The following is an 18,093-nucleotide window of genomic DNA, read 5'->3' on the forward strand; positions in this document are numbered from 1 at the left end:
GCAGTGAGCTGAGATCCTGCCACTGCACTCCAGCCTAGGGGATACAGACCTTGTCTCAAACAAACAAACAACAACAAAACCCAAACAAAAACAACAAAGAAATCCACAACTTTGCTGGTGTTTCAAACTAGGCTCACTGTGGCTGTACAAAAGAAGATGATCTTTGCTCTTGAGAAGGGGGGCACATAATCAAACGCTCAAAATTCAACATGATTAATGCTGTAGGTAGAAAGTGCTCTGGGAACAAAAAAAAAAAGGAACTGCTGATGTCTCTGTTTCTGGGCTTTAGCAAATAACTCACAAGGGAAGTCCTCTACTGTGACTTCTCTTTCCAGGTTACAATTTTGTTTATTTCTGAAGAAGATGAATTGATTTTGTAGTATTGTGTTCTAGAAATCTTAAGTAAATGATAATAAATGATCCTTTTCCTCTTTAAAGTATTAATGCACTATACCATCCAAGAACTTATTATATTCATTTTCCATCTCTAGAGGCAACGGTTTTGAGCTATGATGGGAGCATGTTTATGAAAATTCAGCTCCCCGTAGTCATGCACACGGAGGCTGAGGATGTTTCCTTACGGTTCCGATCCCAGCGTGCATATGGCATTCTGATGGCAACCACTTCTAGAGACTCTGCTGACACCCTCCGCCTGGAGCTAGATGCAGGACGTGTGAAACTGACGGTCAATCTAGGTAACAACCTGCCTTCCCCCATTGAACTAACACGTTTTTACTTTTTGTTCAATTTTGCCTGCAAACATTGATCAAGTAGCCTGTTTGCCATGGAAAATTAAAACACTTAATGGTCTTATTTCCATCATTTAAAGGATTTTGAGGTTTTGGGGGGCATCTTTTTATTTTTTATTTTATTTTTTATGTTTAACATAACTTACTGTTTTGTGATTTCTACCACTGAGGGTTCTTAAAAGAGAAGCCGTGTCTGTCAGTGAGGTTAATTGAAAGTATAAATTATTAAGCCTGAGGTTGCCTCAAGCTGAATTTTCTGTTGATCTATTCACTGACATTTGGATCGGTTGCTGGTGACATCCTTGCAGATAAATAAAAACATGTCTTCTTAGAAAGGATTTGCACAAAATATCAAATTTCTGCTTTGTTATCTAGATCAAGAGCTGTTCTTACTCTACTCCATGGGCTTCTCCTTTGAATAATCACCTTTGTGGTACCCCATCTTTTCTGTTTCGGAGTACTGTGTGGTGGTATTTTGCTATCAAACAGCGATCCACAGCCCTTCAATGCCCAAAGTCTGCGGCCCTTAGCAAACAGCCATGAGAACACTGGTGACACAGGCTCTTCTACAGAAAGATAATGCTTTCCTGCTTAATTGTAGCATTAAGAAAGACTCATTACAGTAAAACCTCACCAATCTGGATGAATTATGGGGAAAAGCCAGGCTGAATTAGGAAAAAGTCTGAATTGCAGATTTTAAAATTTGTTTAAGCAGTTTTTATTTTTATAAATTATAATCAAAAACATACTAGTTTGGAAAGTCTTATCAAGGAAAGGGCTCTCTAGGCTGATTTTAATGGTTGGATAAAAATTAATTATAATTAGCACATTGTTTCATGCAAACTATGCCATCAACATAAAGTATTGGAAATCGGTTTTCTTCCCACACTTGGCTTTTCAAAATCTTGTTTGTTTATGAGTTTAATTTTTTTTCTTAAAAGATCTTTGCTTATACCAAAGGAAGAATTAATATTCTGCCCAAATTTTCAGTGTTATCATTATTTCAAAAAAAGAGGAGTCAAAATTAATGAGGTTTTACTGTATTTTTGGCAGTGTTAAACACACATAGATAGAAATGAATAAACAGAGAGAGAAAAATAAAATTTGAAACTATATAGACTTACCCCCAAAAAAGAGTAATAAAATGTGATGAGGTAAGGCATTTGTGGAAACCCCACCTACATTTTCAAATTGTGCTGGGCAGAATGATAACTCATAAAGTATAAAATTATCGCATTGGTGTCTTGTTGCATATAATTATATTTAATTAATATTAGTGAAATTAAGTTAAGTACTAAGGTTAAAAAACACTACTTTAAGAACACAGAGCACTCTCCTTTACTGTTCTGTTAGAGCACCCTCTAGTGACAATGACAGGTTATTACAAGCCATTCAAAACAAATCGCCTAATTGCATGCAGTAAAACTACTGTTAGTCAAAGTGGAAACACTCATGAGAATTTTTGAACAGCAAAGCATTCTGTAGAAAGAGGTGTGTAGGTGCTGGTCTTTGGCTGTTTGCAACCACTTTTCTGATGCGGTTGACGACACATGACAAACTCAGCTATATGGAAACAGAATCTAGGTTTATATTTTTTATGTTCCCCAAAGGCATTAAATAATAAAACCCAAACCAACAAATACATATAAAATAAATATAAAACATCCTACATAGTCTTTTAAAAATAACCACTGTAATTACAGTTTGTGTTACTCATACCAGATGTTCTGTTCTTATAGTAGCTACTTTTATATAAAGCAAGTATAAGAAAGGGAAAATCAAGAAAAGAAAATCAAGGGAACCATGACACTTATTACATAGAGATAACATTGTTAGCTCCTAAGAGAGGATAGACTTGTGTGCCTTGACTAATGACTGCTCCTTAGCCACTGGAGTTTCTAAAGGAAACGTACAGTTGTTTCTTTCCTCCTCCAATTAACGCAAGGTATGGAATCCAGCCAACATCTGGCAGTTACCTTTTTATGCCCAAGCAAATAAAATTTAAAAACAAAACAAAAACCCTTAGGGTAAGATAAGAATAATTTTAGCTTACTTTCCATTTGACCACTGCAATTCTGAAGGATTCTGTTGGCCTTTGTGGGATATTAAATTTCGGAGGTCCAAGATGTCTGAGCCTAGCTGAACCTGCACTGTACCCCATTGTGACGGAGCACTTTTACGTTTTGCGGAAAACAATATGTTCTTTCACAGATGGGGAGAAAGTTGCAGCCAGTCTAAGCCAAACATCTTTGACATTTAACAATTCTTTACTTCACTTAGATTTGTCACCATGTAGCTTTGTTTGAATTGGCCATTTTTAAAACCTTCTATTGTTGTTTCCAATAGTAAACTTTTATAACAAAACATCTGGCCTTTATAAGTTTGTAAAGAATAATGATATGGAGTGGCCATATTTGCATGTGTCTGTCCCCGGAAGGGTGGACTGTAATTTTATTGGATGTCTGCAGCTATTACCTTGAAGGATGAATTTTCATTTTTCATCTATTCTTCCCCATCTAGATTGTATCAGGATTAACTGTAATTCCAGTAAGTGCCTATTCAAAATTTTTAAAATGTTATTCCTCCATTACGATGTAAGCTAGTCAAGAAACAGAGAGAGAGAGAGCAAGAGAAATGTGTTTATAAAACTCATGAACTCACTTTTAAAGTATACCAGTCCATCATCTGGGTTGTAAAAATTCATTTTTAAATTTGTACAGCTGAAGACTTTCCCACTGCAGTTCCTACCTCTATATGGAAAAAGAGGTGACAAGTGTTTTGTAAGAGAATGTGCCAGCACCTTATAGACCTTTAGATACTGCAAGTGGCATTTGTAGACTCCAGTTGTTCTCTTCATAACCAAATAGTAGAAAATATTGTGGGTCTTATTTTCGTTTGTCTTTATCTTTTAACTCAAATACAAAAAAAATACTTAATTCCTCTTACTTCGAGAGTTACTATTAAACCCATCTAAAGTTTTACATAGACATAGAAAACTACTTTTGGAAAATGTTCTTCCTTGATCATTAAGAATGTTTATATGATGAATTTTTACATCCTAATCATATCTCTGCAAAAATAACCAAAACCCTTCAAATCTGTGACATGCATGCGAACTGATGAGTCTGAAAAGATGCATGGACTGAGTTTTCTTTGAATTTGGATGAAAATCTGAAAGGATCTAAGGACTGTGATTTTATTTTGAGTTGTAGCATTATCTTAAGTGTAAACTTATTTATTTCTGTACATAAATGCTCAGGTTTTTCCTTTCCAGGTTTTGCTGATCACATTAAGAAACCTCCAATGATCACAACACAAAGTCATGAACAATTTAAATAAAATAGTTATAACAAATTTCTAATCTCTCACTGTCAAAGAATTTTTTTATATTCTCAAAACAGTGCTGAATGTGAGTTGATGGAGTCTACTCCCCAAAGCATTGGCCATGTTTTCGAGTGGCAATAAGGCATCCTCTGAGGAACAAATAGAGGTCTTACAGTTGCAAAAACAAGACCATTTTCCTAATAAAATGTATACTGTTTCAAACACTGTGCCTCTTACCACTCATAATTCTATCCATGTATATTTAATATTCTTTTAAAAATAATATTAAAATGAGTTTGTTCAATCACACCAATAAAAAAGTAACAGAATGATGACTTATTAAAAATTAAATTAATAAATTATAACGAATATCCCAGGCATTTAAAAAGATCTCAAACAAAATAGTTCCTGAAAATAACCTGTCAAAGCTCTCACATAAGTGAAATTTTTCAAATATATGTAATCTCCTCTCCAACTCTATCTTCTTCATGCATTCCTAAAAGGAATACACATTTTGCACATCTAATACCAGGTCCAGTTTGCTTTCAGCTCTGGGGCATAGATGCAGGCAAAGTGGCAGCTCACAAAATATTCTCTGCCAAAGCCAGATCTGTGCCTCACTGTGGCTGTAGGTTTTCTTGATCCCTCCTGTATCTTAGAAAATCCATGTGGGGCCAATATTCCTTTCTAGACCTCTACCTTATGTAGTCTTTTTATAGTATTTATATGAAGCATGCAACAAAGCATGAATTCTTGAATTTACAAAATGTAACTATGTAAAGTATAGCAATTAATGAAAATTATTCAAATAATGTGATTCTGGATTCCGTGGCTGTATCAATTATTTTTTTAACTGTATGTTTATAGTATAATTACCCTTGTTAGACTCGTTTGCCATTTGGCTTATATCATGAGACTGCAGTATTGAGGATAGTCTTATTTTTCCTCTGGATATTCCACAGAATAATACCTTTGAGGACAAAGGTTTTTGCTGTTTAGTGAATTGTTTTCCCTTTTTAATGAGTATGTGATACTTGAATTCAATTAATGATTGTGAGCCTCCAGTGTACACATCGGACAGGACTGCACATTCCTTAACTTGACAGCAGTCACTGGAAAGAGCATTCAATGAACAGGTAACATTTTCATTACCTTTGCCTCTGTTTTATTCGGGGAATAGGGAGCAGGTGTAGTAAGAAACCCAAGTTCCATAAAAAAGACTCACCTTTGAGGAAAGGGAGGAATTTACATTCCAGATAATGCAAACCTAACACACAGTGATTAAACGAGCAGTGATTTCTACTTGGAGTGCATTTTGTACTCAATAAAAACTAAATTAACAATATCTGTATCTCAGTATAACTTGCAGTTTAATGAAAGACTGATTTATTACATGTGTCCTCTGTGAGCCATAGGTTTGTCTGAGACTGAGAAAATTAATGTACGTTTATTAAATCACAGCCGGTAACACCATTATCTCTAAAAATTGTACCATACCTAAGCTATCGAATGTATTGTGAAATTAATATGAAATACCTCAATTGGTATCTTTTAAGAAAATTATCACAAGAAATATACAAAGTAAAACATAAAAGATTATCTTACATTAAAATCTAATATTGTACTCTAAGTTATTAAGTTTGAATGGAAACTTCCCCAGAAACACTTTTCTACTTTTACTTAAAATTGTGCTGCTGTTTCCTATAGTCATGTTCTCTTTCCCTACCCCACCACCAAGTTTACAACATTTGTACTTTATATGGAAAATATACGTAGTATCAGACTATCTAATCTTTGCCAGTGAAGAATGGGTGGTAGGTGAGTAGGGTAAAGGGTCTAGCTACATGTATTCAAACCTGAATGAATGTTTCTTTTTCAGCCACTCTTGTGTCAGTAGTTTAGATGCAGTGACAGTTTTCCATGGACATGCTAGGGCACAGCCCTTTGTTAAAATTTCCTCTGAGAAAGGGCAGATCTGAATTCCAAGTATTATCTCTGTCAGATTCCTTACTGCTACCAGTTTCCCCCCGGGAAGAAAAGCTGTCAAACATCCTTAAATGGAAGAAGAGAGCCTCTTTTCATTTAAAAATAAAAAAGCTTATTTTCAGCTATAGATAGGGTACTTTCTTTAAAAAGCTGTCTCTGTGAATAATGGCCATTTCACTGCCAAATGTATGTTTGATCTTTCAGATTACAAACAGTGTGTGACTGCACACAATCCCAGACGAATCTCAGTTTATTGATGCTCATTAGCTTATGCCATTGCTAAAATATGTTTATCTGCAATTTGGGATTAGATTAAGGTCAGTGTTTCCAAATTCATGGGCTGCAAGGTGAGCACAGAAATGAATTATCCGTGGCTCACCACTCTAGTCTGTCCAGGATAGGAATAGAAGGACAATCAGATTACCCTTGCCTCCTCTTTCTCTTTTAGACAGTGAAGGATACTTTAATAAGGGTAGATGGGAAGGGACTGTACAGTCACATTCTTTTAAAATAAAAAGGAAAAAACTATCTGAATTAACGAAGGAATACAAATTGTAGACTATTTTAAAAATCATCAAAGAAATCTGTACTAACAAAAACTAAATATTAACAAATCATTGTTGAAACCTTAAGTCATATTGAACAAGGTGCTTTTCTGACTAGCACATGAATTATTTGCATGAGAAGATGACTGTTTTACAGTCTCTTGCCTGGTCCATAGTATTAATTGACTTTAATAAGTCATTTAAAAATCATAAAGAATGCAAAAAGAATTTTCTATTGCTTGTGAAATTTTCTCAAGTGCATTATTAGTAGGTTCTGTACAGGACATTAGTCTCATTCTGCATTCTTTATATCTGCCAAAGCACATAGCCTAACGTCAATCTTAGAGTTATAATGATGGTCTCCATTTCAAGTTTGGTGCCCAATAATTCCAAACAATACATCCAAACTTATTATGCTATGTGTTTCTACATATTTTTTTTTTCTGAAAATTTGGCCTTTTTTGTGATGTACTGCATGATTAAGTAGTGTCGTTTTTTTCTTTCTCTCTTCTTCTGGTAACCTTAAAAATTGTTAGGCCTATAATCTTTTGAGGTGTAAATACATTGAAATTTTGAAAACTAAAGTTGCTCCTATCAACTATAGGTAAGTCCTAATTGCCATATCAGTAACTACTTTAAATATGCAGTGGATTCAGGGAGCCTTTTGTGTTTCTTGGTTTTGTTATTGCTTTCTATTCTTTTTGTTTTTCCAAATCAATGGCATAATCACAGAATGACCTTCGTGTCCGCTGGAAGGCTTAGGGACACTTCGTTTATTTTATTTATTTATTTATTTATTTATTTATTTATTTATGAGATGGAGTCTTGCTCTCTCATCCAGGCTGGAGTGCAGTGGTGCAATCTCAGCTCTCTGAAACCTCTGCCTCCCAGATTCAAGCAATTCTCCTACCTCAGCCTTCCAAGTAGCTGGAACTACAGGCGTGCACCACCATTCCTGGCTAATTTTTGTATTTTTAGTAGAGATGGGGTTTTGCCATGTTGGCCGGGCTTGTCTCGAACTCCTGTCCTCAGGTGATCTGTCTGCCTTGGCCTCCCAAAGTGCTGGGATTACAGGTGTGATCCACCACACCCGTCTTCAGGGACACTTCTACATCCATATAAAAATAGATTTAATAAACTCATGATCTCTGGGGCTTGTTTTGTTTGCATTATGTGGCCTTTCTTTATGCCTTACTACATTTGTCTCTTCTCCCACCCACCTGCACTTCCTTTCTTTCTATTATGATTCACTCTTCTTACTTCTCCATTTCCAGTATTGTTTCTTCCGTTATCTTTTTTCTTGTCTTCTTAGAAGAATAAAAAGTCTTTGGAGTTAAAAAAAAAAATATTTAAGCAGACCTTCCAGGTACTTTTGGCTTCTCACAGAAAATAGTGTATTTAAGAGGCAGAGACAACAAAATTACATATAACATTAGTGTGAACAAAGCATCAAGGGCTGAAGTTCAATTCCTATTTGCAGTCCATTGCCCAAGTATTGGAGAGAAGGGGCATCTAAGGACAAGTACTTAACCTCACTTTTGACTTGGGTATAGGGAAGAAACACTTTGCATAGTACATTTTTGAAAAATGTACTTGATGGATGTCTGGAGTAGATAATAAGATCTTTGTATTATCATTTTATTACCAGAATGAAAAGATCAACTGGATATTAGTTATCACCAATTTTTATGTAGATAAAAATGGAAAGCAATAAAAGAATGCAAAATGTCAACCACTGGCACTTAAGCCATATTAGATTGCTTTGATCGGGCTGCCATTTGAGAAGCTACTTAAAAAGATATGAGGAAATTTCTAGGGGCTGGAGCTTGTTAACATAAAGTAAACATTCAGTTCAGAGTCGCTGCTTGATGACTGAGAGTAGAAAACTGTAAAAGGGAGTCTTTTGCCTCTGCCTTCACACAGCAGTCACTTGATTTGTGGAGTTCTGCCAGTCATTGCCTGTCAGTGACTGGTGCTATCCACCTGCCTAGGATAGAAGCTGCTCAAGGAATAAGGGAAGTTCAAAGTATAAATATAGAAAACAGAAGTCTCGTTGGTTTTTGCTGTTGTTTCTGTTTTGTTTTACTTAAAGTATATGTGAAGGGAATGAAAAGAAAGTTGATAAATTATTATTTTCAGCAAAAATCTAAAAAAGTTGCATGTAAAATGTAAGAATGAACATAGATTTCTGACATAAAACAAATAAAAACAGGCAGAGTATTGGCACATGGCAATGAGTCTTTAGAAAAATATCGAAATTGAGGCCGGGTGCTGTGGCTCACGCCTGTAATCCCAGCAGTTTGGGAGGCCGAGGCGGGTGGATCACCTGAGGTCAGGAGTTCTAGGACCAGCCTGACCAACATGATGAAACCCCGTCTATACTAAAGATACAAAAAAACTAGCCGGGCCTGGTGGCAAGTGCCTATAATCCCAGCTACTTGGGAGGCTGAGGCAGGAGAATCGCTTGAACCTGGCAGGTGGAGGTTGCAGTGAGCCAAGGTTGCACCATTGCATTCCAGCCTGGATGAGAGGGCAAGACTCCATCTCAAAAAAAAAAAAAAAAAAAAAAAAAATGGAATAAAAATAAATGGAAGCCCATTTAAATTATCCACATGTTTAAACTTATGAGAATTATAAAGAAGAATACAGCTTTTATTGCATATTTAGATGGCTACATGGATTAGGCAACAGAATGATACTGTGAGTGGTTGAAAAGTAGATTGCTTTGGTCTATTTTAGTGAATGATTAATCTATCGATTGCTTATATGCAAATATAAAATGCTATGATGTTCTAAAAACTACTCTTTTGTGCAGATTAAAAATGCACGTTGAAACCAAGCACAGTTATTAATTTATTCACGTTAAGCATCATTGATACGCAAAGACTCTCAAAGTAATGCAACATTCTTGAGTGTTGACCAAATTGATCAAATTATCTTCAATTGTTGAGAGTTGGCATTATAACAATTGCCTAGGTAAAAAGTATTATAAAATCCAAGAAAGTTTTATAAGAAGCATTCTAAACTTGATATTCTCTTATTAGTTTCTGTGAAAAGGGAGTTTCTTTTATACAAATATCCCCAAATCTAAGAGACCACAGCATGTTGGCCAGATGTTTTTATTTGTTGTCTTGTTATGAAGAGCTGCTTCTAAACATACCCCACTTCCTCCATTGTTTTGAGTTTCTTCTCTTCCTTCCTTTACTGTATTCTTCCGTCCCTTCCTCCCTCCTCTTCTTCCTTTCTTCTCTCTCTTTCTGTCATCCCTTTCACTAACTGTGTACTCTCTATATGTTGCATATTCAACTTTCCTAGAAGGAGAATCTAGTGAATCTATTACTTATCCTTGTCCCGTTGGACAAATCTTTCAGTTCAGGTTACCCCATAAGCTACTCACCAGATCTTAGTTTTGGTGGCAGATGATCCAGTTAGTGGATCCAGTTGAATCCACTGGTGATCCAAATAGCTGTCATTAGAGTAGAGGCCACATGATACACTCTCCTCAGAGCAGATGTTGGAGCAGCAAGCTTTCTACACAAGCATCTTTTCTATATGTTGTCTGACCGAAAATTGTTTTCAGCTTAGCTATAAAATACCCATGAGAATTACAATCTGTTCAACATATTACTGGCTAACATATGGTACATAAGTCAAGTGGGCAAGGCTCTTTAAATTATGAGATGATCAAAGAATTTGGAGATCGAAATGTTCTGTGTGCTCAGAACTCTTATCCACTTCTTTTACTTATTAACAATGTGAGCAAAAAGCAAGATGGGTAAGAAATGCAGTATGAAAACAGTTTTCCTGAAGATAACTAAGAAATACTGAAAGGCTAAATTACTTTATTTTTAATTTACTTAAAATTGGATTGTTTATTATTACTAGTTCTTTGAGTGCATCATTCATACAATTGTGGAAATTCTTCACTCTCCAATTGCACTTCCCAGGAGATCAGTCTAAATACAGACTCGAAATATTTTATGCATAGTACTATTGAAATAAATTAAATTTCAAAGACAATTGCCTTTTTCTACAGAAAACTGTTATAATTAAAATTGCTTTTGAAATGCATGATTTAAGATATGAGTTAACAAAATCCGTTTTAAATGTTGCTTACGAAGAATGTAGGTTTCTAGTGAAATGCACCCATTAAATTTTCAAATACATGGAGAAATCAACCAGCTTTGGAATCAGGAAGTTTCCAGTGTAAATAAGCATGAACTTCTATACAACTTAAAGAATTCTGAAATGTTTTACATTTCAGTAGGTACAAAGGAAGCAGTTTATGCATGTAAAAATTAAAACCAAAATATTATAGAACTCACATACTGTAATGACATGATTTAAAGTTGTTTTTACAGATTTTTCATGAATTATAAAAGTTTCTAGTAAAAGAAAATAAAAAGGAAATTTTTTTAATCAAATAATGCAGGTGTTCTCTTAGTATTCAGACATATTCACCTAACAGTGTTGAAATAGGCAGATAAATATGGAGTTAGACTATTATGATGAATACAATAAATAAAAATCGTAGAAACCCCATAAAATAAATTCTGTTTAATAAATCAACTGAGAAATTTTATACTGCTAAAAATAATATACTGGTAATCAGGTAATTCTTTATGCAATCAATTAAGTAAAATTAGTTCAGCCAATACAGTGAAGTAATCAGCATCTTCTATTTTTTTTTGAGTTACAATTATGGAACAGGCAAGGGACCTTCATAAAAAAATTGCTTTTCTATTATGTTTCTGGAAGTATATCCCTCTAAATGTTTATATCTGCTGGTGAGATTGAGGTAATTTTTAGTTTTTTGTTTCTATTCATCATTTATAATTTCTACAATGTTTTTTCTTTGCTTTTGTGACTAAAAAAATCAAAAGTGGGTAAAAGTAAAATATAATTTAAACCAATCCCACCAATATTTAGGATAAAGCTACACTAGATCATGTATTTGTAATACATCATGTACATTTTAAATTAGTTTACAGGCTAAATTTCCTACTAATTTTGACTATCAAAATAGAATGAATATCTTTCAGAACAACATTTTGTTCCTAATCAGAAATAGTGTTCATATTTGGAGGCTAAAGGAAACAGAAAATATATAAAAGTAGCCTAGTATTTCAATTTTCACAGAAAAGTTTTATTAATGTCTTAAATGCCCTTATAACACATAATACTTGGCACATTATATACTTAATATATAACACATTGTATAATATGTGCTTCTTTAAAAATATAGAGCCATGGTATAGGAATGTTTTGCACCCTGTTCTCTGATTTTAGCAACATCTTATAAACATTATGTCCTGTCTTTGATTAAAACATACAATATTTTTAAATGTAATCTATTGTTTCTCTTAGATTTTATGCCAAGGTTATATAAAGCAATTCCAGGTCACTGAGCCAGTTAAAGTAACATATAATAAGGAGGAAAAATATGTGTACCAATGGAAATTATACCATGATTCTTTAGTGATCTCAGTTTTCTCAGATGATAACTGGTTGGGAGCATCTGTGAACAAGATCATGAGAAATAAACCAGATTTGAATAGCCACACATGAGAAGATGCTTCTAGATGTGTTAGTGTAAGTTATCATCATTGACTGTAACCTACTAATAGAAAACCTAACATAATCTTAGCTTAGGAAGATCAACCAGAAACAGGCACAGAGATGTAACTCAACATTTCTATCAGTGGTTTGACCAGTTCCAAGGAACCTTCACACACTGTCTCTTCAGATAAACCAAGTTAATTTGGCCTAAGATTTAATTGCTAAATTATTGTTATAGTTGGACAATTGCCATTTTAGAACATTTCCTGGAGCATAAGGTGAGCCATTCATTTCAGAAGACATTTGCCCAAAGATAACTTCAAAGAATTAATTCAAATATTTTTCAATTACTAAAATAAATGGTCAAAGAGAATCATAGCATTCAAGCTACTGACTAAAAGCTAGCTTAATAAATAAGCCAGTGATGATTAAAGAAAACAATTAAGTTAGCACTATCATTACAATCTGAAAATTCAGATAAAGAAGCGTTTAGCTAATAATTATATCACTGCTTAGAAAAAATATATTGCATTCTAATGTTCACATGATTAATGTATTAATAATCAGGTACAGTTTGTCCATAGACTTCATTTGAACAATCATTATGTAAAGAAACGAAAGGAAAGCAAGGCACGAGATGCTACCATTCATCAATTGTCACATTTCTTAGAATGTGTTTTCTTTAAGCAAAAGGTCCATAAAGTTGACAATACTGAGAAATAGATTTCTAAGCATTATAATGATTTCCCAGTAAAAAGAAAGGAAGAAAAAATAAATAAACAATAAAGGCAGAAACTTAGGATTTTTTTTCTCTAATATGCTTCTTTTGGAAAAAGTTTATACTAGAATATCCCAAAAATACTGAGGATGAACTACATTTTGTGAATTCAGTCATCTACTTAATAATATTCAGCTACCCTTATGTTAAGAAGAAATTGAAAGTAAAAGGTAACTTCATTGATCTTAAATTATGAAAAAATGTACATCCTTCTTGACCTCATAAAAAAAATGCTATAACTATTACAGTGGTGTATTTAGACATAGAATGATATATTTAATTTTTAAAAATTGCATTTGTGACTGCAATCCATGGCTTTGTTTATGGAACATCAGTTTACGTTTTCTAAATATCCAAATACTCAGGACCCATATGCTTTTTGATTTTTTTTTTTTATTCAGACAACTTGTCATTGTGTATGTATTGCATAAAATACATTAAATGAGTATTACTATAAATCAGTATAACCCTTTTCTTTCACACTACACCAACACTGAATACATTTTCAGTTTTTAATGCTTACTTAAAAGCAAATTGAACTATTTAGTACTCAATTTTATATCTGCTAGCTGTCCTATTATGTGATAAGCATCCCTTGGAATTGACCTTTTGAAAAAAAATAAAATCACAGTCTGAATTGTTACTTTCATTACATTAGGCTTATTTTATTATACTTCTTAAACTTGCCAGTTGAGCTAGATTAGATTTAAAGATTGCTAGTTTTAGAACATTTTTTCTAGAAATATATTTATTTAATTTGTGTTCATTTTTACTGTGTTGTAAATGTAATTCTCTTCTTAAAAAGTAAATTATAATTCTTAAAATGTACGTTTTTCGCATTGAAATGTATTTACATAAGAGATATTTATCCTTGTCTGTCATAAATGGGTACAATCAATGACAAACCTAGAGAGGCTAAATGTTTCTTAGTAGATGATTTTAACCTTGTATATGCGTTTGCATAGGCAATGATATCTAGGCCAGAAGAAATAGAGCAGGAGGTGAAGCATCAAGAAATACTGAAATTTATTTTGTAGATAATAGAATAAGTTTGGTATCGTTTACGAAAATGGCAGAGAAGTCTCTGGAGGGTGTTTCCAACAACTCTCCAAGGTCACATCCACTTGAGGACAAGATCTATGTTTTTTTACAATTAAATACTCATTAAGTTTTGAGTTCCCCCCATTTCTAAGCCAACTATTTCCTTTGGACTTGGAAGTTATCGACTGCTAACCTTAGGTCATTTTGTTCTACTAGGTTGTATGCATCATTTAAGTTTATTTTCAATGTAACTGAGCAAAAAAGCTGTCCAAATAGTTATCCAGATAACTGAGTTACTGAAGTTCTCCAACTGTAGGGGTTACCAAATTCCATCTTGCTAAATAGGAAAACAAGAGGACAGAGTTTTCTTTATATTTACCTTTCTTAGTGAATGGAGGCATTAAAAGATGGAGTTATTTTTCTTCAACTACTTGGCTTAATTTAATATCAAGGGATATTTCATCTACCATTAAAAAAAAGTCCCACAAAGTTTACACAAATAAACCCATTCAACAAATACTTAGTGAATGGCCATTATGTTCAAGGCACTGAGCTATATCATGTTTTCTCTGAGATTTTAAACTCATTGAGGAGAAGATAATAATGACAACATAATACTGATGATAGTTACTTTTATTACTACTATAATTGAAAGCTTACTATAAATCAGATTATGGTAAGCTTCTTGAGTTATTAAGATGCACTAAACGTTTGATTAAAAGTAGTTCTGAGTTATTAAGATGCATTAAACCCATTTACATTGTTTCTAGTATTTGCTTATGAGATAGATGAGGATACTGAGGCATGCAGAAAGTAAGAAGGTTGCTCAAGGTCACACAGCTAATAACTTGTAGAACCAGGATAAAACTCAACAGTCTGTGTGGGTCAAGAAATAAATGCAATTTAGTTGGTCAGCACATGACTATTTAATTTCTCCAGTGGATTTTTTAAAGTTTATAAAATGTCTTTCTTCTGTTATTAGTGTTCATTTTTGAAAAACAAACATCAAGCTTAATGTCTGACTTTATATCATTTAGTCAAAGTACTTTTTAACTGGAGATGACTATTTCTAGTATTTTTAGCATAAAGAAATGTGTCTGTCCTTAGGACTCTATCTCTTTGCTTATTAAAAAAAAAAGGAGGCAAGTATCTCTTTATGGGACATTCTGAATAGTTCTCAAGGGTATATCCTTGGCTAAATTGAGGAGCACTTGAGGAGGAATAGAGAAGGAAAAGAGAAAGGAGTTACATGGCTCAGCAGGTAGTTTTGCTTCCTGGTTCTGAGGGTTATTGGTGTATCACCAAGCCCAGTTCGTGATTGGCACCAGGCCTGGCCAGCAAAACAAGCCTGAGACAGCTTCTCTGATACCCCAGAGGCCGTGTCATTAAGCGTGGATACTATGGGGAAGGTGACTCAACTATGCTTCTCACATAGATAAATGAAGAATTTTGCCTCCAGCCTTGTCTGCTCATTCCTGAATGTAGAATTTACCAAAGGAAGCATCGAAAATAAATAAGCACAAAACTTATACTCCTAATAAGGACTGGCTTCAACAGCATACAACTTATGCAGTCACGCCACGCCATATGCTGAGCTTATGTTGTGCTTGGGTTAATGCTCCACTGCTACCATCTTGAAATTCTTAATTTTGAATAAGGACTCCACATTTTTATTTGCACTGGACTCTCAAATTATGTGGCTCATCATGCCTCTAGTAATGTTAAGAGGCAGAAAAAGGAAAATTTACAAGTGCCATTTACATGTCTAAATTTAATTTGTAATTGAATGTTCTAGCTGATTCTTGTGAAAAATTAAAACAAACAGGTTTCACTCGCAACTCAATACCTAAAAATTGAGAAGGATAAAATAGAAACCTGTAATGAGGAGTTAATCTCCTTTGAATTTTTTTAACTGGAGGACAGATTACTTTAAAACCAGAAAGTAATGGCAAAGTCAAATAGTAGGCTGAAGGTGTCATAATTACAACCTGGGAAACATATCCTCTCATCACATGTAAGTAGGACGTACTGCTGCCAGCAACCATGACTCAGGCATCAAGCAGTGGTAGCTCCTGCTTCTATCTTCTCATCATTGTCACAATGACAAGGCTTGCTTCCAGCTTCTCACAAGGTCCTGCCTCACCCCAGAGACTACTGTCCCCAAAGTCAACTGCCAAATAAAACTTGTTAGTACCTGGAAAAGTTGATATACGTAGAAACCTAATTACCTAATTTTTAACAAAGGTGCATGCAGTCACACACACACACACACACACACACACACACACACACACACACACCCCAAGCATTTAATGAATGTTTCTCTTCTAAATTTGCAGAAAAGGAAAGGAACCTAATTTACCCTAGATTTTATAAGTAGAAGGACTTTGCAATTGATTTGTGTCATTTAAAGCAGTGGTCTCCAAACTTTTTGGCATGAGGGACTGGTTTCATAGAAGACAATTTTACCACAGAAGGGAGTGATCTCAGGATAATTCAGTTGCACTATATTTATCATGCACCTTATTTCTATTACTATTACATTGTAATATATAATGAAATCATTATACAACTCACCATAATGTAGAATCAGTAAAACTAGAGGTTGTTTACCAGCAACTAGAGAATCTCATCTGAGGGTAATGGGAGACAGTGACTGATTATCAGGCATTAGATTCTCCTAAGGAGCATGAAACCTAGATCCCTTGCATGTGTAGTTCACAATAGGGTTTGCATTCCTATGAGAATCGGTTGCCACTGCTGATCTGACACGAGGTGGAGCTCAGATGGTGATGTGAGCAATGGAGAGTGGCTGTAAATACAGATGAAGCTTCTCTGGCTTGCCTGCTGCCCACCTCCTGCTGTGCAGCATGCTTCCTAACAGGCTATAGACTGGTGCCTGTCTGTGGCCTGGGGGGTGGGGAGCCCGGGCTTAAAGCCTTTAAAAATTGCTTTTAGTTGTTTCTTAAGAAAACAAACAGCAGTAAAAGAGTTAGGAGAATTAGTATTTTTAAGGTTATGTTACAGTTAATGGCAGTATCAAATCTAAAACTCAGGTTTCCTCACACTTATATTCTTGAGTATGTTTCTGTTATTATTTCTTTAATATGCAATGCAAAATTTATGGGAAAGGTTTAAATTATCTATACGTGTTTATCTTCCAGAGTCTTGAACACTATAGCTCTCAAGCTAGCTCCCTGTTTTAATGAAGCTTTACTGAAACACAGCCACTCCATTTGTTTACACACATTCTATGCTTGCTTTTACACTGCAATAGTAAAGTTGAAGAGTTGCAGTGGTGAACACATGGTCGGCAAAGTCAAATATATTTACTATTTGGCCGTTTACAGGAAAAGTGTTTTGACTTCTGAGCTGTTAGAATGTAAGTTCCTTTGACTGTAACTTGGATATTCCCAATGCTGAGATCGGTATTTGGCACAAAATAAATTTTAAACAAAATTAATAGCACATGAGTGCCATGGAACCCAGAATAAATAAGTAGCTAAATGGGATAAACGACAGACACAATATGGACCATTCAGTTTTAAAATTTTATAATTCTCAGATGCTATGGTACTGTAACTTCTCTTCCTAACTCAATTACCAGGTGCTGTAGTCTAAATATATGGAACAATCATGTATAAATATAGAACCAATTTATACATATAAGGTGATTCTAGTATTTTTTAAAAATTCCTGCCTGTCCATCATCTGTGCAATTTGTTAGGTGATGGTTTTGCGGAAATACCCATCAAAATCTTCATGCTCAATAAATGGTTTAATTGAGCAAGTCAGATTAACCACTGAAATAACTAGGTAGAATTTTAAAATAGAAATTACAATGAATATGTTAGACAAATAAAGTGAACTTTAGAACCAATTGGTTTGAACTATACCATAGTATATATATACCAGAAGCAGGGTACATCATAAAGATAGTTCATTTATGTAGTTAACCTCTTTAAAATATATGCACCACTAGAGGGAGATAGCTACCTAAAGGGTGTGTAGAGATGCAATGAGTTTACACTTGGGGCCCATGCATCTAAGAGTTTAAAACTCCAACTATAACTGCTATGGGCTTTTTTTTTTTTTTTTAAGTTTCTGTACA

General features: G+C 34.3%; 1 protein-coding gene across 19 annotated transcripts in view; it reads left to right on the forward strand.

Annotated features, from left to right (window-relative positions):
* Positions 1-18,093, forward strand: part of NRXN1 (neurexin 1) — a 1,136,507-nt gene that overhangs the window by 512,873 nt on the left and 605,541 nt on the right. For 12 of the 19 annotated variants that reach the window (XM_058429190.1, XM_032178109.2, XM_058429196.1 and 9 more), the window contains 2 exons: positions 492-695; positions 3,270-3,296. In XM_058429190.1, the coding sequence (XP_058285173.1) occupies positions 492-695; positions 3,270-3,296 (231 nt within the window). The remainder of the gene's footprint in view (positions 1-491; positions 696-3,269; positions 3,297-18,093) is intronic. The other 7 variants (XM_058429193.1, XM_058429198.1, XM_058429199.1 and 4 more) reach the window with 1 other exon arrangement.

Source organism: Hylobates moloch, unplaced genomic scaffold (assembly GCF_009828535.3).
Source record: "Hylobates moloch isolate HMO894 unplaced genomic scaffold, HMol_V3 SCAFFOLD_15, whole genome shotgun sequence".
In the NCBI taxonomy this organism is placed as follows: domain Eukaryota; kingdom Metazoa; phylum Chordata; class Mammalia; order Primates; family Hylobatidae; genus Hylobates; species Hylobates moloch.